The following is a 26,864-nucleotide window of genomic DNA, read 5'->3' as shown; positions in this document are numbered from 1 at the left end:
GGTGGGGGGGGAGGGTGGGCCTGGAAGGAAATGGAAAACCCAAATCTGCTGTTCAGTTCACTACGTAACAAGTACAGAGGGAAAGAAGCACACTGCATATGTTCTGAAATCAAATTTAGCTAACCTCCTATGAGCTACTTCCAGACACTGTTTTAGGAGAATGCTGGGAATAGAACTACAGAAACAAATACTGGATTTATCCAAAATCATAAAGGAATATTATCCAAAGATCACACCTATCTTCTAGAAACAACTAGAAGTATAAGAATTTTCTAACACCTTAAAACATCTGAATGACATCTAAAAATCAGCTCCGAATGAAGTTAATGACACACTGCCTGTTTCAAAACACCTAGTCAGAGCAGATAAGCGTCTACCTGCAAAGAGATGACCATCTATTTCCAACTGCAATTCTACTCAAAATAATCTAGTATTGATAGACACATCTTCACAAAAATCTGCTCTAGATAATTTTGGCCTGTTACCAGTGAATCCCAGTGAACAGTGAAATCTAAAAAAAGAGAGGGATGAAAGACAGGATGATTTTTACTTCGTAGTTATTTTGTAGTAACTGTTACAAACTAGTTACTTCTGGGCACATTCACTATCTCTGTCTTAGCAAAAGCCTCAGAAGCATACAGTGTTGCTGACATTGTGTAAGAGCTGCTTCGAAAAAGCATGATGTAGGACAGAAGCATGGCACCTAGCAAGCAGAATCAGCTGAGAATAACGAATTTACAGTGAGAGGTACTTTACATCCACCAGAAACCACCACTCAAAAAAAAAGAAGTCAAAGATAGAATTTGGAACGTATAATGTAAAAAAATACAGATTGTTGTAAAAATTGCACATCTAGCAACCACAATTCTTTGCTCATTCCAGATCCCCTTTCTGGACTAGAATGGTATGGAGAACCAATGTACCTTCATGGTTGGGTCCTTCTCTACTAGTGGGCGACAATATACAGGCACAGGGACATTTTTCATGCGAGTGTCTTCCTGACCACCATTGGGACTCAGCTGCAGGGAAGAGAAGATGAAAAAGACAGTACAAAGGTGCAACACCAGGCTGTGGTAAGAGAGATGTAACCAATGTGTCAGAATCAAACTTACTAGCCTCAGAGACGGGTGCTGCTGAGGCTTCATCTCACATCTTGAATGAAAGAGTCCCTACAGTGATGGGAGCAGCCTACCTGGGAGACTGCCCTTCTCACCATGACACAGTGCCCCAGTTATGGTGAAGAGAGGCTATACAATGCACTGCTGATGAAGAAAGGGTTGTTAATGCTTCCTGCAAAGGAGTCGGAACACTGGCACTCCCTTCCATCACAGCCTGAAACTTATCCACTGTCAAGCCACACTGCAAGATGCCTTCATTTCATCTTTGACCACTTAAATGAGTCATAGGCCAATAAATGAGGCTGATGATGTTTGATTCTGTGTTACTGCTGGGAAGAAGTGGGAGCAAGCTGTACTGCATTTCGTTTTCATACTAAACGATTAGTAAAGTTCTCAGAGTATAAATGAAATATCTAATGTTCAAGCCCAATTATAACAACAAAGGAAATTAAAACAAGTAGTGGGCTCTGGACAAAGAAGTTTAATGACTTTTGGTTTAGGCTACCCTCCTACAGAGGAAATGTCCCTTCCATTGACTTTGGTGGAGATACCCAAAAAACTACATTTGATCTGTGCCTACAATTACCATTCAAATAAAACATGCATAAGATATCTCTAAATGAAATATTTATGGGCTAAAGCCGAGGTTACCAGTGGGAGAGTTAGGTCTTCACATCATCACAATGTGCCCCTCAGCCTGTACGGAGAGTAGTCCCTACCTGCTTGTACTTGGCAGGGAGGCTCCAGCCGCAGGCCTGCAATCGCCCGTCATCATTCCGCACGTGCTCCCGGACCTGGCGGTACTGCTCCCGTTTCTGCTCACGACGTGCTGAGGACGTACAGTCACTGAGGAGAGAAGCAACGGGATTACTTCTCAATCTACAGTTAAAAACAGAATTTGGAGGTTGGAAGTGTTGCCATAGCAGGGTAAGGAAACACAAACCAAACAAAATCCATCTTTGGAAACAGATTCCCTGTTAGCTGAGTGATGTGGCAAGCCAAATCATTGTCATCTCCACTTAAATGCTCCAGGAGCCCTTCAGAAACGGGGAATCAAATGCCCTAAAGCCTACAAATCTCTGAGATTACACCAATTTTTGCTTAGCTGCTACCATTCACTGATCTAACATCTCCTTCAGCAAGGCATTCTGAGTTCTTCCCCTCTTCATTACCACCAACTATTTATCTTTCTGTCCATTTTAAAGCATTCACTGCGCTAACTGCTGTTGAAACTGCTGGTTTCGACAGAGCAACTCCAGGTCTGCACTGGCAAAGGTTAAAAGAAGAGTTGATCTCTGAGCTCTTAAGGTATGTTTTAATATAAACAAAGGCTGTTTGTTTGAGTATCAGTTCCAGCTTTCCATGCATTTTTATAGTATCATTCCAAGGTACAAACAACATCAGCAAAGAAATCCAATCCAAAACAAAAACCCCTACACACACACACATAAAGACATACATAAACCCAAAACCAACTCCCTGCTAAAATGAAACACTTCCCTGCACGTGCTTCCTCCCCTGGGCAGAGGATGAGAAAGCAAACAGCTTCTGACTGGTTAGTCACATCATTCAATGCACTGCTGAGAAGTATTCCGACACCACACAATGACTACGGTATTTTGATCGGATAAAAAGCACAGAACAAAGGCAGTGGGATTCTATAACACACAAATATAAGCTTCTAAAGACAACCTATATTTTCCTGATCTAGAGCCTTCCCAACAAATCCTTCTTATTGCAGAAATTATAATACTTCACCATCACATTTTTGAAATCCCTTCCTCAAAAACGTACCACATATGAAACCGTACAACGTCACAATGGTAGAACGCACACATTTTGAAGTAAATCACAGAAGACTTTCCTCCCTTCGTGTTGGAGACATAAAGAATAGGGAGAAGACTGTCCAGCAGCAACCCTTAGGGTTTCTTTTTTAGCACAGTGAAGATTAAAACCTAATACTGCAACCTAAATGTGCTGTTGAAAGGACTTTTGTCTCCACCTACACACCTTGTCAATAGGGTTGGGCAAGACCTTCCATCCTGCTATCCCAATGCCACCACGCTCTATCACAAAAGCCCTATCTCATTACAGCCTGCAAACACGAGTGCAGAACTAGGACGGAGGCCAACTCAGCCTGCAGTGACCACTGTCGAGATGAACCATCATGTCCTTGAAAGCCATGGTAGCGATACATTTGGGAAGACTAAGTTTGCTGAGCCCATCCACGTGGGTACTACTGAAGAGTGAAAGATCAGGGAGATAAACCACCAGAGACAGAAACATATTAACACCACAAAGACATTTTTTGAAGCGGAAAACATCTTATTTTAAGACAAGCACACAGCACACAACTCACTCTTCAGGGAAGAATTCCAGGGTGCGGCTGCCAGAGGAAATCTGGCACATGGTGTGGCTGCGACGCTGGCTGAAGCCTGCTGTTGTTGGAGATTTGTAGTGGATGTTCACAGATGGGTAGGTCCGCTTTGCTGGTGGGGGACTCGAGGAAGAGCTGAACAGGCGGCTGAAGCTACAGACAGAAAAAGGCCAACAAATAAGAGAAAAATGTGCCTGGGGAGACAACACACCATACATTCACAACAGGGAAGCAGGACGTACACAGCCAGTGATGTAAGACCTTCATGAAAACTGCCCTACCTCAAACATGGCACTAAGCCCTCAGTTTGACTGACATACAGTGTTTTTAAGCTTCCAGAAACAGACACCTTCTGAAACCAGCTCTTTATTAGAACTAATTTTGAGTGTATGTATGTTTCCATTTCAGGACACTGGTGATTTTTTTTCACTAAGGACAAAGGAAGCCCTTCTAACAACACTTCAAGTTGATGTTTCATTAAATGTTAGAGCACACTAAGTTGCTACCTGAAGTAGAAATGGCAACACTTCCCCTTTCTTAATCTTGCACAAACCACCACAGAACTTACAACTGCCAAATGGTGGATTTCTTCTTCTCCTGGACGGATGGGTGCTCACGGGAAGCTCTAAGGACAAACACAGCAGAAGCAAGTTAATATCAGCATCTCCTACCCAGGCTTCTGCCAACCAGAAGGCCATTTCCATCAAAGAAGCGGTGTCAAAATTCAGAATTCATTCTAACATGTTTCAAAACACAACAGAGGAAGTGACATGCACTGGTCTTTAATGTAACCATACCCAAACACCTTATGTTTCAATGTTGACATGAAATGCAAGTAAGCGAGTTCAATTCAAAGTTTTATCAACTCCCTGAAACACTATCACTGCCACAGTACTAGTTTGGTAACTACAAACCCACTCACTGTATTCACTTTAAGCCATAGCCTTTAGAATTCATTAATTAGAAGCAGCCTCTTCCCTACAGCTTCTCCTAGCTTAATTAGCACATAAGAAACAAGCAAGACAAACAACTGCCCAGTGTCTCCAAATAATGATGGCAACGCACGATTTGCAGCAGGTTCAGGAGCAAGACAGAAAGAATTTGGTATCAGAAGAGAAGCATCTACAGTTCGGAAAACTTTCAGCATTTCTTGACCCATACCTTGGTAGAGGTTCTATTGACCACAAGGTCAAACATGGCCAAGTTCTGTCCTAAACAGGAATTTCACCCAACACCCAGTCTCACCTGATCATCTCTGTCCACCTGACAGCCTCCTGGAGCTCCATCAACCTCTCTTTGTACTGATTGCGTTCCATCAGAACCCGGGCCATTTCCACGCGGGTGAAGCGGCGGCGCTGAGCTATGGGAATGTTGTCCTGCAGGGGGGAGGAGCACTGCTTCAGCCAACAAAAGATGGAAGGGGATTGATGTTAGTACAGGGCAAGTCAGGAGACAGAAAGACATATTTGTTAGTTCTCCTGTTCTGTTTGATCACCCCCTGATTTCCCCATATGAGGTGCTAATACCAGACAAGTGAGCTCCAAACTATGGTCCATGGATCTCTGGGGTGTCCTGCAAACCCACGGAAGTTAGAATTAGAACCACTGCCAAACTGAAAACCCCACCCAGGGACTATTGCCAGCAAGGTGCTTTGATAGTCTGCAAGGAATTACAAGAATTGACAGTGGTCCCTAAGTCCAGAAGTTTGGAAACCAACGTTTTAGTTCATTAGTAAGTCCAGTCACAAGCAGCAGGGAGGACCACGTAATGTCATCCAACCCCTCAAGAGGACTAGGAAGGAGGTGTCCTGATAGTATACACTCATAAAGGTACAGGGTGCAAGAAACTAAAGAAAGGCCTTTTCCTCTTTAGCAACACAACCTGGCCTTCCAATGAGGGCACATGCAGCTTTGAGTTAGGAGGCAAAGGAATGAGATGCTGTTTCTCTCTTCTGAGCAGCAGAAAATTAGAACAACATGGCTAAATTACGGAAAAATATCTGACCAAAAAGAAATTGTGAGGATTTTGGGAACTCACTACTAGGAAGTGGTACTGAATTATGCCTAGACTGTGACAATTCCCAAGCTCATCCTAGCTGGTGGGTACTGCTGAGACCTGTAATAGCACAAATTAACCAAGTCCCTCTCCAGCCTCCCTGGACTTGGAATAAATCTGTATTACCAGTCAAAACAAGAAGTGTATAAATTAAAATGATTTTTACAAGCTGGAATAGCTTGTAAAGATTTCTTGTCAGTTAAGTCTAGAAGAAATCCAGTCCTCTTCAACATTTCACAAGCACTATTTGAAAAATTTCCTATCTACCTAAATTCTCAACAAACCAAGTTCACCCCAGTTAAGTCAAGAGAATTAGCTAGAACTGAACCTGCTCCAATACCTTTTACAAAATAAGAACATAGTAATATTGAAAAGAAGAGTATCTAATTCCCTGTCCTCGCAGAGTGACATAACAGAGGAAAATCTCTGTTATTGCTTTGGTTTGCACTTTTTTTTAGCCACAGTTGGTCTTTGTTGAAAAGCCTCTACACCTCAGCCAAACAGTCTGAAGAGCTGTCACAGAAGAACAGTCCATAAACCTTTTCTGCCTGTATCCTGCAACAGGCAGTACTGTCTTACGGAAAAGAAATAAGTTAGAAAAACCCTGCTGCAAGATGGAAATTATAGAACTAATAAAATAAGGCAGTTAATGCTGCAAAGCTGTCCCTATAACCTGGATTTCACTGCACAGTGTCCTCACAGCGTACAGCTTCACTGCCAACGTTAAGACAAGCTCTTCTGGAGAAGTCTGACTATCACAAGACCCCGAGAGAAACCACTGTGCACACTAGACAGTAATTCAAAATTGGGGAGAACCAGATAAAATAGGTAGGTGCTGAGCAGGGCACTGCTCTAGCACCATTCTGCACTGCAGAAACCACATTGTGCGCAGCATTGCCACCATGTCAGCTGCTCATCCTTGCCAAACTACAGTTTTAAAGGCATATGAAGAGGTGACCTCACAGCATGTGTCTATTTGCAATACTCATGAGCAACAACCTGCAGTTCACCACCTTTGCCCTTATCGTTAACAAAGGAAGATCAATCTGCATCTAAGGACTCACAGATAGGAAGCAATACAGAGTAAGTATATAAACCCCCTTTCCCCGCAGGCATTTTAGTAATGTAATATACCAATTCTGTACAGAGATAGCTGCTTACATCCTCCACCTCCTCTTTGGGTTCTCGTCGGGCAACAATCACTTCAGATTTCACTCTAGGAAACAGGAAGAAAGGCATCAAACCAGCAAGTGACACCATGGCTGGCCCTTGTGTGTTTTGGGAGGAGAACCATCTATGTGAAAGTCTGTCTGCATGCATCACAAGGAAACGTTTTCAAACTGCGAGCTAAGTGTACAAATTATGAGATGCTTGTCTGGTATTTCTCCCTCTCTCTTGCAGCATGTTACTTCAAACAGCTTCACTGACGTCACCCCATTTCTTTGGAACATTTGATGTAAGCACCATAATACTGACTACTGGCACAGCCAATTGCTATTTCAGAACCATAATCTATGTTCAAATGTTTGATGAGATCTTAACCATGAGAAAAATGAGCCACTATGAGCAAAGAAAATGATGGCTTAACTTTTTCTTCTCGATTGCTTCTGTTTTCAGTGCACTGAAGAAAACCTTTAATGTGAAGGACAGCTTGCCATAATGGTAAAGAAGAGAACATCAAATTCATGTTAATAAAATACTTAAAGAATTTATCTGAGTGGTTTTTTTAAATTTTCTTTAAACTCCATAGCAGGGTGCAGTTGTGCAGTCCCATGTGAATTACAAGCATTTTTATAACAAAGACACCACAGAAAAAACATGCTGTCTCCATCTCCTAAAAAGGCACACTTGCCGGTTAGAAGTCCATGTCCCTACTGCATAATATATTATTCAATATGTTATGTATATTATGACTCAAAAAGGCTTTTTTAAGAAAAATCAGACCTATTTCCACTGCTTGTGAGGCTACTTTCATAGCAGACATTTTGAACAACCAAGAGACCAGTCTGTGTTATTCTTGGTGATCCCGTGCTCCCATTACAGAGGCAACCTTCCACATTCTCTCTGCAAAATAAACACTGTTCTCCGAACTGAGATACCACAGTGCAGTGTACAGCTAGCCAAAATGTAACTATGTTGCTTTGAGCTCCCTGGGGCATCTCTCGTTTTATGGACATGAAATCATCATAGGATTTGCTAGGCATTCAGGCCACGGTTTTACTAGATCGATAGAAAATAAGTGGGATCACTCCAAATGCTACCTGCATAGGACTTTAAAATCTCTTGTGACTCTTCTTCTCATTCTTAACATGAATAATGAAACAATTAACAATACTGGTATTTAAATATTGTGTGCGGGAACCTGTATTAGCTCTTTCAATAAATGAATGGGCAGTCATTCCTCTCAGAGCTGTCTAGGCTGCTACACGGATCAAGCTCTTGACACTTTCCTTCAAAACTATTACTTTTGAAATTCCCTTTTTTGTTTCTTTTTTATTATTTTTTTAATTGCAAATTCAAACTCTGAATGCGCTTCACTCCAGGGAGCCTGGATGTGCAGTTGCTGCTGCAGAATCCTAGTCCTGGGGAGGAAAATTCTGCAGGTATTCTAAGGTTCAATAATCCATTTTAATCCAGTAAAAATAACGTAACACTAAAAATCTCTCAGCCACCTACCATCAGTCTTGAAGGGCTCTGTAAGGTAACTCTGAACTTCCATGCTAACCTCCGTGAGGGAAACAGAGTAAAACTATGAGAGGAAGTGGGTTTATCCCTCATGTCCTCACACCTCCCTGGGCAGGGTGTGAATCACTCACCTTTTCAGCTCCTCCTCTAGCTCCTTGACTCTGGTTTCCATTTTGGCTTTGGCCTGCTTTGTTGCTTCAAGCTCTCCCTTCAGTACTTCTTGCTCTCCAGACAGCTGGTCCACCTTGGCAATCAAATCATTCTTCACAATGTTCAAAGCATTTCTTAAAGGTGTGAAAGGGACAATAAGCAAAAATGCCCAAAACCTGCAGCTGTCCATAAGAGAGACCTGAAACTAAAGTCACAGGCACTACAAGGAGAGTTGAAATGAGTGTATTTAAATAATTCAGTCCAGCTGTAAGCCATGGGAAAATAGATTGGCAAGAAGGAGCTGCAGAACACAGAAATCACCATAAATGGTCAGGATGAGGTTTGTCCAGTATTGTCACCCTGACTGACAGACCAAGTTCTCCTCAAAATGACATAATACTGCAGAGAGCAGGTGTAGGGTAACCTATCACCTGTATATGGTTCTGTCTTGAACAGAATGAAGATCTGAAACATGTCTTTCAGAACTGCTGTTATCTGTAATCGTGGATAATTGCAGATTATCAGCTCTAAAATATCTTAAAATCACTAAAATCATCAGCTTCCTTTCACAGTAAGTTCTCCAGCTCTTTCTAGCAGTACTTTGCCTTCCTCATCCTGGCTGCTTAGCTTTAGTATCTGGTTTGCCAGCCTTTCTCACAAAGTAAGTCCATTACATTGTCTGCTTCTCCTGTATCAACTATTAAATCTTTGAAAACTCTTCTCAATAGTAAGAAAATTTTCTTTCCAAGTAGCAAACCTTGCAAATAAAAAGTTGTAAGCAGCAGTATCCTCACAGAGGCTCAGACCCACATCTAGATTCCCACTGAAGTTAATTAAAAGCTTGCCACAGATTTCAGTAAGAACTAGACACTACCACCACATGCCCAGAGAATTTACCCAAGTGCCTGCAGAAAGGAAACAGTTAGAAAAGTCACTCAGAACAGCAATTCCTCTTCTGCAATTGAAGAGGAACAAGTATCAAGAGAACCTGTTAGATAAACGAGCAAGCCCCTATGAGGCAGGAGTTCTGGCCAAGACCTACTTCAAGATGACATCTCATTTATAATTAGGCAGGCAGTTCAGAGCATGCCACAGTTCCTTACTTGGTTTCCAGTAGTTGCGAGTTCTCCAACAGCAGATTCCCCACTTCTTTGCCCATTCCTGAAAAGAAAGACCAGGCAGTTTTCACCTGCTCCCCGACAAATATGAACCTTGTGTGGCACTGCCTGACTCATGCTTGAGGAAGAAAAGGCACTTTTGTTAGGCTTCCCTAGGCTTCTCTGTCCTGGTGTGGAGCACAGTGCCTCTTGCTGAAAGCCCATGCAACACAAGCAAAGACACTCATGGGTCCTTCTGTAAAGAGGCCAAATGCAGACCTAGCTTCTTACCCCAACTTTCACAGACTCCCTTGAGAGGGACAGAGAGGAGAGCTTCACAAACAACCGTTGGGGGGCGTCAAGTCTGTTCAGCCATGAGCTACTGCAACCAATTTTATCATCACTCATGAAGAAAGAAGGTACAAGGTCAGGATTTTTCACAGAGGACAGCAGAACACTGTCCAATTGCTGGCCATATCTGCACATCAGTGACTTTCCTTCTTTCTTATTTTAAGCCAAATTTTCTGTTTCTCAGTACAGATTTGAGATCATGGTTGTGACCAGTGTCATGCATATGAAAGGCTTCCCATTATCAGCCTTCCATCAGAGCAATTTTAACAGGATTTGCTTGTCCACTGTTCTAGCTACCTTTAACAGCTTTCTTAGAGATGTTTAAAATCTGAAGTCTCTGACCCATCACTTAAGACCCACACTAAAGAAAACGTCTACATCAGACACACTACACTTGTACTTGGGCATCAACACACACCAATTGCAATATGCATATTGGGTTGCAAGCACTTTGAAAAATCTGGGACCAAAAGCACAACTGGATTGTTTCCTACTGCCAAGGACTTACTGGCTCCCTGGCCGCCTGAGGCCCCCTGAGAACTAAAGGTAAAAAGAACCCACCCTGACGGGGGACAGTGCTTAGGGCTGTAGCTTATTTCTCACCACAGATCTCAGAGCATGAAGGAGTCTTATACTCATCAGTGTTTGTGTTCCTTGCCCTGCCCCTCTGAACTACCTTTTCCTTTACAGCAAAGACATCAAAAGTTTTCATGATCCATTGTCTGCTGATTAATTAATATTTGCAATAAAATAAAAACAACACAAACTGGAAGTAAATGGAAGTTAGAGAAACGTGGTAGCATATGAGAAGTGAGAACACATCACAACACTCCAACATACAGATCCTCTTCCCACAGTCAAATGGGATGAACTTATGATGGCAAAAGCAAATTCCAAGCAAGAATGAGTAAGAAGCAGCATTTTTAAATAACACTTGAAAAATCTATAGACAGGTAATTAATCACTTTGATGTTTCAGGCAATGTGTTTTTTGGATGCTGTGCAAACAGCAAAAAAGTGAGAGACACTAACTGCACTGCAAACTGACGTGTATTTTTGGTTTGGCAATGACCTATAGCCCTTTCTTTTGTGGCATGCCATATGTTGATCAGAAGACCAAGAAGTCATCTGTTTATTATATGACTTTCATGTTCCTTTTTAAACGGCACAAGGACATCACAGGTTAAGAGTTCATCCCCAGGTTTTTCTGGACTAAATCTTTTTCCTTTCTATTCTTGAGTCATCTATCCCTTTCTGCTGCTGATTTTGGGAGAGAAAGGAACTCTGGTGAAGAAGGTGAGCTACCATGCCAGAACTAAAAGCCATACAACAGCTTCCCATCCATCAGTAACCTCACCATAGCTTCTACCTTAGTTACATATGACACAATCACAGCCTAATGCTTTAACCAGTGAGGGATCTGAAGGGCTAGTTTTGCAATAACGAAATGGATGAAGCCATCCCAGAGCCACAGAATGGACATTAATGAACACATCACCTTATGCAGGCTGTTACGGGAAAGCCGTGCTCATGGGGACAAAAAAATACCACTGCAGAGTGACTAAAAGGAGATCTCTTTGTCTCTTTGTGTTGTGGAGCAAAGGGAAGGTCTCTGGACAGATACCTGTCTAACAGAGCCCACCCTACACTGTCCATCTCCCACAGCCAGGCAAATAGTGTGAAGCATCAAAGTGGATAATCAACTACAAGAAACAGAGGAGAATCCTCAAATCACCGCTTCTGACCAGCTGCATCCTGCTTCTTGGAGATGTGATAACACCATCACAAAAAACAAACCAAGGAAATGCAAGACGTGGAGGGATATTGAATGAATGAAAGAAATATAGAAAAAAAAAAGCACATTTAAAAAATGGGAGGAAAAAATAAAAAAGGCCTTCGCCTTACCAAAGAAATCATCCCGTACTATGAGAGCCATCCCGTACGAGAAAGGGAACAGAAAGATGGGGACAAAGGGGAAGAAAGGAAGAGAAAAAAAGCAGCCATTAAGTACCAGTCTGTAAAGAGCAGAGCAGCTCATCAGCATGTGTACATCTGGTGCGGTGCCAGGAAACGTGATCCTCAGTGGCAACTAATTACACCTTGTTCCGCTGCAGCCTGGCCTAAGAGGGACTTACACCTGAGATGTTGGGAGAAGCTCGAGATGAGGTGTTTCTTCCACCCTCATCTTTCCTCCTGAACTACGTCTCTGGGTTTCCCATCCCCAAAACAAAGGCAGTTCAACAGACATTGTGAATAGGGGGAGGGAAGGACAGGCGCAGGAGGAAAAACAAATGGGTGGGGGTGGATATCAAAGGTCTCATCTGGCCTTTTTGCACAGGCCCACCTCTGCACTTGCAACAAACTCCAACACAACTTCAGCAGCAGGTTTTCTGAGAAAGGACCTGAATAGGTGGCTTACAGTAAAATCTGTTTGAACTAAAGGAGAGGATGATGCCATGCCTTTCTTTTGTAATCTCACAGAGCCAACGCCAAGAGATGCTGGGCAGAGGATCATAACAGAGCTCATCGCCACACAGCATCACGCTATCATGTCTGCCTAACTAAACTGCCTTTACTACAGGGAAAACTTCATCAAATTTGCACTGAAATCAAGAGAGAGACCCTTGACTTCATCTGAAACTGCATCAGGGCCCCAGTGTATTTTATGGAAAGGTGCAATCCCTCTGATGGCAGAGCATGATCCTAAGGTAGTGAGCTGCCTTCACCAAAACAAATGACAGAGCTATCACTTCAACTCCTGCCAGAAAGGCAAAGCTTCAACAGAAGACAGAGGCTTTGCTGCTCTAATCCATCAAGAAAGTGTCTTTCACGTCACTACAGCTATTCCAGAAGAGGGCCAGCGTGCATCCACTAACCCACGGTGGCCGTCATGCACACACCTAACTCAGTCCTGTGCCCACCCAAGCTCTGCTCCAAGCACAGCACCCATTCTGACAGAGAAAAAAAGCACTTTGAGCCCCAACACCTTGAGTGACAGGCCAGTGTAACACAGTGGAGCAAATGTGCAGAAAGCCACACAAGAAAAGCTTATTGAAATGCAGCAGTCATGTGAGCACAGCACAGGGATGTCCTGCAGCCCAGGGACCCACCAGTGCAAGGCAACCAAGTGAGGCGGAGCTGGGAGAAGTCCGCAAAGCCAACCGTGTTTGGACAAGAGCAGGGGAGTATCGCATGTGTATACCATGTCATTCCACCTCAACAAGGGAAAATAAACAACAAAGGAAACTGAGCAGAGGAGATACACACCTGAGAACTCCCCTATGGGCCATGTCCAGCGAAGCACAGAGAGACAAGGGAAGAAAAGGAAGTGAAAAAAAGATCAATCAGTGACTGAAACCAACAAAATAAAAATTTTGTTCAAAAAAAATTAACAGTGATTCAGCCATTTCAATGTCAAAAGTCATGGAACAGTAACGACAGGACCTGCCATGACTGTAGATGGCATGAGTCTACATACAGGACATAAAAAAATTAAAGGGAAGGTAACTCATGGTACAACTGCAACTACATGTCTCGGCTAAGCCCACTTTCCCAGACATTAATCTCAGGCAATTTCATCTTCCTGGGCTGGAGAAGCATTTATTTTCCCTTTATTTAGTTGTGTACCACTAAATGCAGAACAGCTAGTTCCCACTACCTTCTTTCTCATTTCCCCTCCCCACGTGATTTTAGCAACTACATCTTCTGATAATAAATGTACTCTTCAATGATACTTCAGCTTGCAAAAGACAATTAGTTGCATTTAGAACCTTTTTTTTTTTTTTTTTTTTACAGTGCAGTACTAGGACTCGGTTTGATTATCTCATTTCAACTCTGTTTAAAAAACTGCGTATAACTTACCACTAATATGGCTGAATTTCTGTCTTCACCACAAAACCCCTGTTATCTGAAGGGAGGTTTAAATCTCAAAAGCAAACACAGTCGAGCATCCTAAAACTGAAAGGAAGGGCCTGTCCATAGCACATAACCAAACTGGTAGTGCTCCTTCATGTCCAGAAACTTTTGGCATAGGGAAGAGCAGGAAGGGGGAGATGGGAGAAGGGGGAGTCTACCCAGGATTGGAAGGTACAAACCTGTGATTAACAAGTGAATATGCAAACAGCCAACTAGTGTTCCTAAGGCTGTATTAAGAAAGAAGAGAATTTGGTCTACAGTTACCACTACTAAATAACTGTTCCCATTCCACATTTTTCTCCAGAATACCTCCTGTACAAACTCCTGTACGTACGGCACTATCAGAGGCGGGGGGGAACCCCAGATATTTTATTTCTTATTTTATATTCAAAAATTTCAATGAAGAGTGCCAATTTTGTACCAAGAGATGTTAGTCACTTTGCAGATGTCCAGAAGGAATGAGTGAGATTTTCCATCCATCCAACAGACTTGCCTGCCAGCTACTGCTCAAAGGTAATTTTTGTAAGATCCTTCTATTTTGAAGTCCTCTCTAATGAGATTTCTCTTTCTTTAAGAAACCAAGTCCAAAAGGAGAGAATATTCTTTGAAGATTGATTGACAAGTTTTGAAAGAGACTAGATGAAGTATCGAATTTCACTCAGGTGGGGTAAACTTCATTAATTCTTTTGCTTTACAGAGAGAAACGAACTCCAAATGCAACCTAGAAAGAGTGAAGTCTTACAGCTTGTGGACCTTGTTTTTTACATCATGTCCATAAAACAGAATTTCTTCTATGGCTCTTCATACTCAAAGATATAGCAGAACAATTTATCTAACAAAAAAGGCAGTATTTTAAATAATGTTGACAGATTTGTCAGTAAAGACTTAGCCTTTTGCTTCCATCTTTACCACACTTTCTTAGTGCTTTCTTAGTGCACGGCAAAAAAAACCCCACACAAATCTCATTTCTTGGTCAGAGACATGATCTCTTAAGATCTCGATCTTTCTTCTTCCCTTTGTAGACTCCTGGCAACATGTGTGTTCATCTTAAACAACACTCCTATGTGGGCAGAGTCAGTAGCCAGAATTCAACAAAAGGATTAATTAGATTAACACTTCTTGCAGGAAACTCACAGAACTACCTGATTTCATCACAGCCCGTCTCCAGGTTTGAAAAGGAACCAGGAGGAACCTTCGTATACTGCTAGCCTGCTGTGCAACCACCTGCAACAGTTCTGCTGCTCTGCTCAAACCAAAAAATTGTCCCAGCACAACTGTACCACCACCACTCCCCGCCTCCCGAAATGTACTCTTCATAAGCCGCACTGTTCAATTAAGTCTCTACATACTTACTACAAGTGGTAACTGCCAAACAATGGATGTCTCACAACCCAAAAATCAATCACTGGTCTTTGGGCAGCCTTATTACTGGAAGAGGTGAAGCTTTGAATTTAACTGAAACTGTGGTGACCAACCTTGCAAGGTTTAGGCAACTAAAACGTCTGGCCCTTTGAAAACAACAGTCTGCGTTTCTCACTGATCACTGGGTCCAACTACAGGTTAATCCAGAGGGGAAGTGGCTTCCCAGAAGGCAGGCTTCCAGAAGTGGGAAACGGCCTGTCTGAAGCAACCTGTGTATTCATACATCAAATAATTTTCCTGAACAGTAATTTTTTAAGTATCTGCACACGTTGGCTCCAGCTGCAGGCAGAGAAAGCCTGTGCTTTCATCTTGACTCCCCTATAGATTTTTTCTTCCAGCAATCTTGAGTTGGAGGTGAAACAATAACTGCTTTAAACACTTCAGGCAGTGGTCACCAATCCATGCACCTGAGCTCTCTTTCATGTTGCAGGGCTAGTACCATGCTTCTAAAACAACAAAAAAACCCTATCCGTACCAAAAAGGTATTGCAAGCATTCTGAAGGTAGTCTGGATCTTGTTCTTACATTCCAGTCACGTTACTGCCTATGATAGTAATAATTTCACAGATTTTTGTCTTTGATAAGGCAAGAAGTATTGCATTAACCTCCTTTCCAGTCTCCAGTCCTCATGGTTAAGTCTTCAGTGAACAGGGTAAAAATCTATCCTCTCTGCAGAAACATATCCTTTTAGAGGGTCCTGATACAAGGCTTTTATTGAAAGGTGATACAAGTATCCTTCTAATTTAATTTATGCAAATGTGACCTGCTAGAAATCTGTGACATGATTCAGCTCATCCTGTTCTGGACATATATACAGAACCAAACTTACAAGATTATACATAAGCAACTCTTACAACATCAGTAATCACCAGAAAGGAAATGTACAGTTCCAGATCAGACCCCTGGCTACTAAATGCATAAAAGGCATATCGTTGGAGTGCTCACATCTCCTAAGGCTCCCTAAAGGAAGCAGTAAAACAGAAATTGAGCTACACAGCTATAAACTTTTGTCAGCTGCCTGTGTTATCTGAGTATTCGAATACCACTCATATTCTTCTGATTCAGGAAAACAGTCGGCAGGACTTAAGAACATGCTTAAATTGTGTCATGAATTAAGGTCTAGATACTCAAGAGTCCAACACCAAGAAGTATGGCAAAGGCTCAGACTGCCACCTGAGGCAAAGCTGCTTCTCTGCTTCAAAGCCCCAGTCAGGAATATGGAATATTGCTACACTTCAGAGACTACAAGCTCCTTCGAAATCAGTCAAAGTGAATTACTACCTGTCTTAGACTGATTATAAAAGGGTAAAAACAGCAATACAGACCACAGTATTTCCATGTAATGTAAACTTCAAAGTCTTAATAAATGGAGTTGCTTTCTCGCAGATTTCAAACAAACCCTTTATTCCAAGTGAAATTGCTAGTGTGTAAAATCACTGGGGGAGGGGAAATTTCAGGAAGGAAGCAGAAGGAGCAAATTTTGTCTTCAAATTGTTTGCATGGAAGAATCCTAGAGAAAAGTAATTTATGCACATAAGGACAACCCAAATAAAAGTTACTCAGTTTAAGTTACTTTCTAAGTAAACATTTCTGTACTGCAGGTACATATTTCGTTCACATAATGACTCCGTTTCCATGCCATTTTTTAAAAGCCAAACATCCAAGTTCTTAAAAAGAGAATTTAAGTGTTTCTAGAAGCTTAATATAGTTGTCATTGTACCAGAAAAGACAGAATGGTTCTAACCAAGTTTTTACCTAGCAGATCTGCTCCTTCATCAACATCACCGATAACCTCGGACCCTGCTGTGGAAAGTTCATGATAGAGAGAGTCTGTGTTGATGCCAAACGCTTTGTTCACAATTCCCTGTGTTGGGCTGTTGTTGGAAGAGAAAACAAGGATTCTTGTTACTTGGCAACATTTAAGCTAGAACATATCTTTCTGAAATACTGGGCATCCTAGACCTCTGCGATCAATGAGCCCTCTGAGCACATTCCACCTGTTCACCACGGGCTTATTCAGGGAACATACTGAGTAAAGACAAAAGCACATTTATTCCCCATATCAAGTACAACCAATATCATGCACAACCTAAAAGCTCACCCTGCTGACTTCCTTTTAAATCACGTTAATGACTACTCCATATTTGACAGAAAAATTTCAACTCGCAGAAGCTCTCAGCTCTGACTTTTCAGATGATGCAAGGATTTCCACACTCCTATCAACTGAGACAGCAACCTCAGAGAGCAGTTATCAGATAAGGACTCTCATGCTGAAAACAGCAATGGTAATTTTTCTTTGCCAGCGACTAAGTGACATCAGCTTGAAAGGATAGATTCTTCTTTGGGTGAGTCTATGCACCAAAATGCTTCTTTACCTGTCAGTAAAATGTATTCCATTAACAGTAAATCAAAGTTAATGTTTTTGAATCGCATCATACAGGACGACATTCCCATCTCTTAGTGTCTTTGGTACCATCAAGAATCTTCTCACAGTTCTTGACAGTGTCATGGCTCAGACAGAAAACAGCTATTACAAGGAGGTGAGGCAACCTCTGGGATTGTCACTGCCTACGCTACAAAATGGTCTTCATGCGGGTATAAACACTTTTAAGTGCCCTGCCTCGTACAAGAGGAATCAGCCAGCATGAAGAGAGGCTGTGCAATTTTTCCTGGCAGTCTAACAGAAAGGTCAGTACCACTGGAGATTATCTCAGGCTGCATGCCTTCATTCTTAGATAAATGAAGTCTCAGGGATAAAGCCTGGAGGTTACAAATGAAGTGCAGTAGCTGCCTCTGATATTGCAGAATTACAGTACATTACACCGAAAAGGAAAAAAAAACAGTGGGTTTTTTTCAATTACAGAAAAATTAGAGGTACCCAGACATCTGAGAGCACTGAGGAGTTACAAATGGGTGCCATGGCTGCACCAGGATTAATCAGTTCACACAGTCTAATGCACAGCACAAGTGACCAGAAGCAACCAGTACTCGGCCTCTGACCTGAAGACCTAATTCAGCTTGAACCTACCTCTTAAGCACTCAACTTCCAGAGGCTGTCTGTATCTAAAAAGCATTCTCCTTCTACAGCAGGAAGCACACTGTTCAGCAGCTCCAGAGTAAGCTTGTGACTCCTACAGCTTTCAGTCTCACCACCTGGATCAGAATCACTGCCTGAAGAACTGCCAGTGCAGCAATCCTCTCCATTCTCTTCTTTTCCTTCAGTCTGCCTGTTTTCGAACTGGTCTCATCACTTCTGTGCTCCCCACACAGAGCTATTCTGGCTATCCAAATTTCTCCTGCATCTGACCCTAAAAATTGTCCATGCATTGTACATATTCTGAGGGGAGCTCAACTGTATGTGGCTTCACAGCTGAGAAATGCATCTGTTATTGCTGCTTGCACACATCACGAAGAGGGTGCTCAACAGGGGGAATTAGTCCAGGTTTGGAGGTGAGAAAATCTCACTTTAACTTTGTCAGTGTACTATCTTCTGCATACCTGTAAGAGCTAGGGGGTTATTTTTGCTGGTGTAGTGCCAAACTACCCACTGGATGAGAGTAAAAATTAATTAATCGTGTAAAATTAACTACCAGACCTTAGAAAAAATTAACCAAGTTACCCAGACTACTCATTCTAGAGTAACACGTCTCACAGAAATATGGTGCCAAAATGAAGACTTTAGAGAGTTAAATTATGGAGCTAAATTAATAGCATTTAGGGAGCTAAACAGGATTAGCACAGAACAGGTGATGGACAGGAACCACAGCAGCAGAGTAAATCGGTACAAGTCTGCTAATTCAGGGGACTCCAGCAAGGTCCTGAGTGCACTGATGGGTCAAAGTTGCTCTGACCAGCGTCACCTTGAACCCATACCCAACCACTGGTCCAAGGGCTCCTTTTAACCTCAGGCCTGTGCCTTCAGTCATTCTCTGAGCTACACTGTAAGCGTTCTTCTCTTCACTCCTCTCTCCTGATGATCATGGGTAGCACAGGGACCTAATTCATCCCCTTGCCTTGTCTGCAGCTGCTGATGGAACCTGTTACCAGTGCTCTGCCCTCTGCACAGAATCTGCGGGACTGGGATCTGCTGGGGTTACTCCTGTTTGTCCTCCCGCGTGAATCAGCTCCTGCTCTTCAAATATTTGAAAAAATTTAAACTAAAAAACACATGAGGTTTTACAAGAGATCAGTTCTGAATTCAGTTATTAGAGAAATGCATCTTTCACCCTTCCTGACAACTTAAGCCCATGTCCCCTTTGCCTCTCTTAAACCTTTCGTTGCTCCATCTCTCCATCCTCCCTGATCCAGCAAGGCAAACAAGCCCTGAGCTGATCTCTGAGTCTGCTGGACAGATCTTTTTGCAGATTATCAGCAAACATTTGCCTTCTCCGGAGAACTCAAGAAGGTCAGGACCCCTCATATTCATACCAGGCTGATTATACGGACTTTCTCTCAAAGAGCTGTATCTTGAACTCAGCGTGAGCCACAGCACCCATTCCTCACTCCTAAAACCAAGCAAAAGAGCATACAGTGAAAAGTCACAATCAATACCTGTTACCAGTGCGTTCCAGGCGGGGGTCTTGACACATATCCAGCTCTGGAGTAGAATCGATGATGTCCTGAACATCGGACCACTCATCACTGCTGCCCATTCCTAAGTAAAACAACACATAGGATCTATAGGATCAGGACTTTCACAGGATGGTGTTCCTTGAAGGGACAGCTTTAAATATCAAGGTTTCAAAACTCCATGGTGTCATGTTCAAAGTCTTTAAACAGGAACAGAATGTGGCTGGTCATCTAGAGTCACAAATGCACCAGTGCTGGGAAGGTGCCCTCACAATTCCAGAGCAGGAAGACCATAAAGCATCCTCTCCCTGACACCACACCAGAGTGTCACCAAGGTCACTGGCCTGAGTTCTCATTTAAATGTGATAACCAGAAATACTTCATCCATTCAAGTAAATTCCAAATTAACTTTTTATCTGTCAGTAAAAACTCTTCAATCACCATGCTTTAGCTGAGACAGAAGACAACAGTGGTTTTCTGCATAGCTTCCCAAAGACTACTGTATATAGAAGTATTTTTTCCATACAAATTCTCAAGTCTACAACTGGTTTAGATACCTGTTACATTTCACTTACAAAACTGATAAATGAAATCTACTCTGGTTTCTTTATAATCTACAGTTTGAAGACAGTATTTAAAGAATAAGGAACTTTCTCCGCTTGTCAAGTCACATTTATTGGATACCATACTGTTCAGAAGCTCAGGCTTGTACCTATTCTAAACAAGTAATATGAACAGTGTGTCTGCTCACACAAGAAATTCTTGAAGGAGTAAAGACCTAATATGTAAACTACATTAAGTCCCTCAATAATGGTGTGAAATTTTGACCTTTCCAAATGGCCTCGGTAGCCAAATATACAAAGCCCATGACAACTTGAGTGTTGACGTTACTCTTTTAGGCTGACACTGTGCACCAGCTGGCAATAAATGCCATGTCTGAAGACAAAGTATGATTTGCATCTGTTGCCAAAGTGGGCATCTGTACACCAGTCGTTCTCAAGCTCACCAAAACAGATGCTTCCTTTATTTTTTCAAGCTGGGAAGCTTTTTTAAAATACCTTTAAGTATCCTTTTTTGGTAGTTCAGCTCTAAGGCATTTGCATCACTGAGAGACATTTTAATTACAGATGCATGAAATACATGATTAAAATTCATGTATCTGTGCTTCCCCTCAGCATGGAGATCTGATTTTGCATTACGTGTACGAAACAGCTGAAAGGTTGAATATGCAGAGTACTTAGGAAAGTTACAACTACCTGCCTTGAGCAGATTCCACAATACGATACTTCCACCAAGAAAAAAGAAGCTTTCTTTCACATGCACAATGACTTTCCAATGCACACATATGGAAGTGAGCAGATGACCCAAGGAAGCTACTGATGGTAAATGAGCTTGTAAAGTAACAACTGTAAAATTAAGGGTAAATATTTATAGGGCATTTGAGCTACATGCTCAATTTCTCTGATAACAATGCTTATACTGACTTGCCTTGGCCAGGGTCACTGAACAAATGACAACTTAACAGCTGGCTACGCAGAAGCCATATGCTTTATGAACTACATTAGTTTCTGGCAGACCGATATCTGGGACACCCTCAGCTGCTAATATATATACAGAATGGGACTCGAGTCACAACAATTCTCATTCAAATGCTACAACAAAAGATGTTACATGTTGGTTTATAGACTAAATTTGTTAAGAACCAGCTTGTGAATGCTAGGAGAGGAATTTCCTCTGTATTACTTAGGAAAAAAGATGATCACCTGGTTCATATGCTAAACTTGGAGACCTAAACCCATCCCTGTGCTCCTGAACAGACTTTCCTTATAATTTTCAGCTAGTTTTACAGTCCTTTTGTATGTGAGTTCATGACCTGTAAACCAGACCACTTCTCATCTCTGAAAGCTGCTGCAAGTCTAAATAAAATACAGGCTGAGAGTTGCTCAGACACTACACTGGCACAGCTGTATTAAGAAACACTGAAAGGGACTTTTAAAATTTTATTAAACTGTTTTCTTTATTTAAACAGCCTGGTGCTAAAGGCTTAGGTGATGGCTTTCCTGGCAAGAAATCATGAATTCAAATTACTAAAGGTCTCTAGGAAGTGGAGAGAAAACAACTGTAACTTTCAAAGATTTGGGGGGGGTTCTTACATGAGAAACAGACTGAAGAAAACCCCTTAACTAGCTGAGAAAACCAGCTGGATTTAATTGCTATTTTTGAACACATCAAGGTATGGGGTAAGTACATAGAAAGGAAAATAACTGAAAAATTCGGCACATGAACAACTGGATATAAAATACTTAGAAAGAAATCCAGAGAGAAAACTAAATGAAAGCTTTTAGCTATCATACTCATGAGGTCCAGAAACAGCTTTCCAGAAGCTCAGTTATGTTAAAATGGGACTTGACTCTTCGTGAAAGAGGTTCTATGACATGGATGAATGCAGCTGCAGGGGAGTGAGCTCTTCCCAACCTGTGTGTTTGTGAAACTATTCCTACTACTGAAAAACTTGCTACTCAGAAAACTGCTAGCATCCAATTAGCCCTGCCTTGCTCATATGTCTTTCTAAGGCTACCTCAAATTCTACACTTACGAAGCTGATTACTTCTCAGTCTTCCAGCCTCTTCCTGTAACAGAGGGACACAAGCACTGGGAAGTCAATGACTTTAATGACCAAATACCCAAGCTCCGGCTTCCATACCTATGCTGACATTCCTCATCTCCTGCGTGACCTGGACTTCCATGTTCCGACTGTTTCGCTTTTCTCGTGCCCTCTTATTGCTCTTGGTCATGCCGTTGTAGTCACTGATGGGCTGGATGCTCTCATTCAAGGGTGTGACAGCAGCAGAGGGCACAGATGAGGTGGGAGTGTTGGACTTGGTTCCAGTGGTGCTCGGTGTGGCAGCTGCTGAGGACTGCCCAGATTCAGACATTTCATCCTGGGGGCACTACGACAATTCCAGAGTGGGGGAAGAACAAAAAGGGGAAAGCACAGCTATACATTTCAATTAATCTCCCATTTGTCAGTGTATGGCTGCCTTAAAGCATTATGGAGAATGAGTCTTGCTCGTTGTACCAACTACATGTCCACACTTGCTGGTGACACAAGGCACTGCAACCACAATGATGCAGTAAGTTTTCATGCTGAACTCAGCAAGCAAATCGCACCTGAGAAAGAACTGAGATCCTTCCTCCTTTACTACTAAACATTGTTCTTCAGAAGTCATATCAGTGTGTGATCTCTTCATCATGTATCTCAGGAAAGGTGGCCTTACCACAAATGAAAAGCACCTGCAGCTCACACCGATTACAGTGGAAGCTGAAGGGCTTTGGTACTTGCAGTAAGCCTGGCCAGTGCTTCCCAAGACCAGAAGGCAACATGGATATTGCTTGGGAAGGATCTGAAGTGGCCTCTTAGAGGTCTTGGATGATGTCATTACTGTAAACCAGCAACACAACCTGGATGAGAGAACAGCAAAGTGGTTTTGACACTAAACTGCAAGAAGCAAAGCGGATACCAAGATGGGATGGTCTGACTTTGCTAGCACAGAAGACCTATGTCCCCATACCACCTTACGCAGAAGCTAGCCAGGCATGGGTCCAGCTTGACAACACAGTAGAAAGAGGTGTGGTCTCCTCACTTCCAAATGACAGGACGACAAGACCCAAGAATTCAAAAACCAGAAACTGATAAATTAACGTCGGAGATGGAGTCCCAGTGTGAAACGCGCACAAGTGACTCTCTGTTTTACAGACATTACAGCCCCGTTTCTTGCAATACCACCTCTTGAAAAACATGGGAGGCTTTCAAGGCTCTGTCAGGATTTTATACTGTGACCCTGGTTTGTCAATTAAAACACCACGACGCCACAGTCAGCCAATTAATGTCTTGACCAATGCTCTGATCACTCCCAGACCCAGATGAGATCTCCCTATTCTTCACAGAGGCCCACTCTAATTACTGCCTGCAAGGAGATGTCAGAATTAATGTTGAGAGTTATACATGATAATGAGTTGCAACTGGGTGCAGTGATATTCAGTATCTGCACATCCAGACAAAGCTTTGACTTTTACTATTTGCCTCTCCTCTCCTGTGCAAGTGCTACAAAGGTCCTGATTCTGCTCAGAACCTCTCAACCTTGGAGCTGTGACGCTGTTTCACTTCACAAATCTGCAAGTCTTGTCCTCTTGTTCTAATAATGGCTTCACAAATGACAAAAAAAAATCAAAATGGGATGAGAAGACTGAAAAAAATGGTGACTTAACCCTTTGCAGCCTTTTTTTTTTAATCTGGAATCTTATTAAGATCTTCCTTTAATTAGACTGGCCTCCACATGCTTATCTTAAAATACCCTGCTGTACACTGCACTGTGAAAGTCAAAGGATTTTCACTGCATGTGTGCATTTATCTTGGAAATTAAGAATTTTTAAAACTGTGTCACCATTAAATACATCCACATTTTCTATATAGTTTCTGCGTTGCCAGTCCAAAAAGCACCCACGTGGACATTTGAATCATCTCCCAGCACATTTCCTGATTTTAGCATCGAGACTGAGATGGGGACTTTACACTTAGGCTGCTACATGCGAAAACCACACTTCCTACCTCTACTTCAATTCCTGTTTCAGGAGCTACTATCCTAATCTGTAAAGGGGGGGGAAAAAAAAATCAAACCAGATTTCTGCGAACAAATACGATCCAGTAAGCCTTTTGCTACTCCAATGGTAGTTTGCCTGCTACAGCTTCTAATGTACAAAGGGACAAAGAGTATCAAGTGTAAAGTGCAACCATAAAACCTCTTTCCCCAAATAAAACTCTGTTGGTGAAAGGATTCAGAGATGTTCTTGTAAGCAGTGTAAGTCTATAAGCATAACCAAAGTCCATGAGCATCTTAGCATTGTAAAAGACACACCCAGGTGGGTCCACATGTCATTCCTTGTTTTTAGAAACTAGATGTCATTCATAAACCCTGTATCATCAGTGTCATCACCTGTATCATCAGGGCAATACTTGTATCAGAGATATCCTGTAACTTCTTGTTTATCGATGTAATCTGCCCCTCACGCAGAATGCACTAGTGAGTAATTACCCTGGTCTTTTACCTACTCTTTGGTTATACATCTGAGTTTTGTATTTACCTGGAAAACATACCTTATCAACCTACCAACCTGCACTGGGAGACATTCCTCCCAAATATAAATACTACCAAGGTGCTCCTCTTTACAGTCCAGAAGCTCTATTAATTCTGCTGGTATCTTCCTTCTATTGTCCTGAGTGCTTCATTAATGCTAAATACTCCACTAAGTGTAAAGCTGTCCTCTACAGCACAGGAGGCATTCTCCATAACCCGTAGCTTACCCAAAGGATACTCTCCACAATCACCACTTACCTACAGCCATACCTGTCAACCTCCTAAACATCAAATGTGTAGTAGTGACCTCCAAAATGCAATGCAAAGGCCCAACATTCATAGCAGTCATATGTCACCATGAGAAGCCACAACTGTATGGTTATAACACTGAAAGCATAGTACATAAAAACAAAAATGTTAAGGACTTTCATCTCCAAAACACTGTATAAAATAAATGTACAACTGAATGTAAAAATAATATAATGAAAGCAACCGAAACAGAAAATAGTAGGAAGAATACAAGGACACTTAAAATATAACTACAGTATGGCATCATAAAGAAGGAAAACTAGTCAGAAGAGTCAGAATATACATAATGGGAAAGCAAGTCGTGTGTGCAGTTGATGTCAGTGAAATATCAGAGCTGCTGAAGAGGCGAGGAGTGCTCAAGCAGTACTGCTGACATTTCAGTCATGCAAAATATTTACAAAATAGCATTCCAGTCAGCGAGTGTGCAAGAAGCTCACAGGAAGAAAATCTCCATTCCAAATTGCAAATCTAGTCAGTCAGTCAATCACATCCTTTAATTATCCATAGGTTTGCTCCATACTCTTAGGAAATCCTCCAAAACACACTACCCCATCCAAATCTTCCACAGTCCAAACTCTCTAACTCCACCCTGCCAGCTAGCCTCCTTATACCCAGCACCCACTTCTGAGTTTCGCTAGCAAGCACCAACACAAATCCCAGCACTAACCACCAGATAAATTTGGAGTAGCACACTTTTACTTCTGCACAAAGCTTTCTTGTAACCAGAAATGGATTTTTTTTGCCTGACACCACCAACAAATTATGAAGAGATCCAATCAGTAACCCTCCCTTTACCTGAACTTGGACATCAAAGCCTCCAATTTATCTGGGTTCCTGTTGCATTCTCCTGCAATGCAGATGCTGGGTTATCAGTGCAATTTACTCAACTTCTTCCTGAAGTTCTGCAATGGTACCACTTAAAGAACTACTCCTTAGCATGTCTGCGGAAGACATATCTAACCCCAGTGTCTCCCCACCTGTTCTCTAAAAACTAACCCCTGCCACACATGCCTGATCACTAGGGAGCTCGAGGGCACTTTCACACCATAGTGTGTGGCACTGCCTGGAGATCCCAAGGAATAGACTGGCTCCAGAACCAGAAGCGGGCTGGTCTCTGCACATTTTCGTTGCTGCCTGTATCCTTACAGCAGTGTTGCGTTGGTACACCGCTAGTCTGAACACGCACATTCATGCTCTAGCTTCATTTCCACCATCCTTAATTACGTTATTGTACTGTGGCACTGCTATTCCCTAATTCCAGGCAAAGCTCCCCAGAAATGACTGGAGGACTCAACTGGCATTCTGCAAGTTGCTATGCTTCCCAAACTTCTGTGCCTCCAACGCCAAAGCAAGGGCTGGGTTCCAAGAAGTCTCCGTCTTATTCAAAGATTTTGCTTCTACATTTCTAACTGCAATGATGGCAGATGGTTGACAAAGTGCTATGGTCTGTGCTGTGCTAGGCCTGGCTACTTTACAAAGATAGTATTAAAAAAGGGAAATTGCATGTTTGTTTTGTGCATAAATTTTGAATTTGCCTAAATTTCTTGTACTATGCATCAAGAAGGCCACTCCTGCAGAAGCCCTCAGGCCAAGGTAACATTAATGTAATCTGCAGACATGCAGAATGGGCATGACAATAAGCTGGGTTTCTTTTCTTTCTTTGGGTTTTTCCCTCCTCTTTCC

The 26,864-nt window shown here is 42.2% G+C and overlaps 1 protein-coding gene across 1 annotated transcript in view; it reads right to left on the bottom strand.

The window, feature by feature from the left end:
• Positions 1–923: 923 nt before the first annotated feature.
• The window catches only part of LOC104511996 (C-Jun-amino-terminal kinase-interacting protein 3), a gene marked incomplete at both ends in the record, with an annotated part of 36,675 nt that continues 10,734 nt past the window's right edge, over positions 924–26,864 (bottom strand). The window contains 13 exons of the mRNA XM_010154809.1: positions 924–1,019; positions 1,838–1,964; positions 3,478–3,648; positions 4,064–4,120; positions 4,741–4,871; positions 6,685–6,766; positions 8,367–8,519; positions 9,489–9,546; positions 11,738–11,755; positions 13,100–13,111; positions 16,924–17,042; positions 19,720–19,822; positions 22,442–22,688. Coding sequence (XP_010153111.1) covers positions 924–1,019; positions 1,838–1,964; positions 3,478–3,648; positions 4,064–4,120; positions 4,741–4,871; positions 6,685–6,766; positions 8,367–8,519; positions 9,489–9,546; positions 11,738–11,755; positions 13,100–13,111; positions 16,924–17,042; positions 19,720–19,822; positions 22,442–22,688 — 1,374 coding nt within the window. The remainder of the gene's footprint in view (positions 1,020–1,837; positions 1,965–3,477; positions 3,649–4,063; positions 4,121–4,740; positions 4,872–6,684; positions 6,767–8,366; positions 8,520–9,488; positions 9,547–11,737; positions 11,756–13,099; positions 13,112–16,923; positions 17,043–19,719; positions 19,823–22,441; positions 22,689–26,864) is intronic.

The sequence above is a fragment of the Eurypyga helias genome, unplaced genomic scaffold (assembly GCF_000690775.1).
Source record: "Eurypyga helias isolate BGI_N326 unplaced genomic scaffold, ASM69077v1 scaffold11117, whole genome shotgun sequence".
NCBI lineage: Eukaryota > Metazoa > Chordata > Aves > Eurypygiformes > Eurypygidae > Eurypyga > Eurypyga helias.
The sequence above is the reverse complement of the archived record's forward strand: the minus strand, read 5'-3'. Positions and strand labels throughout refer to the sequence as shown.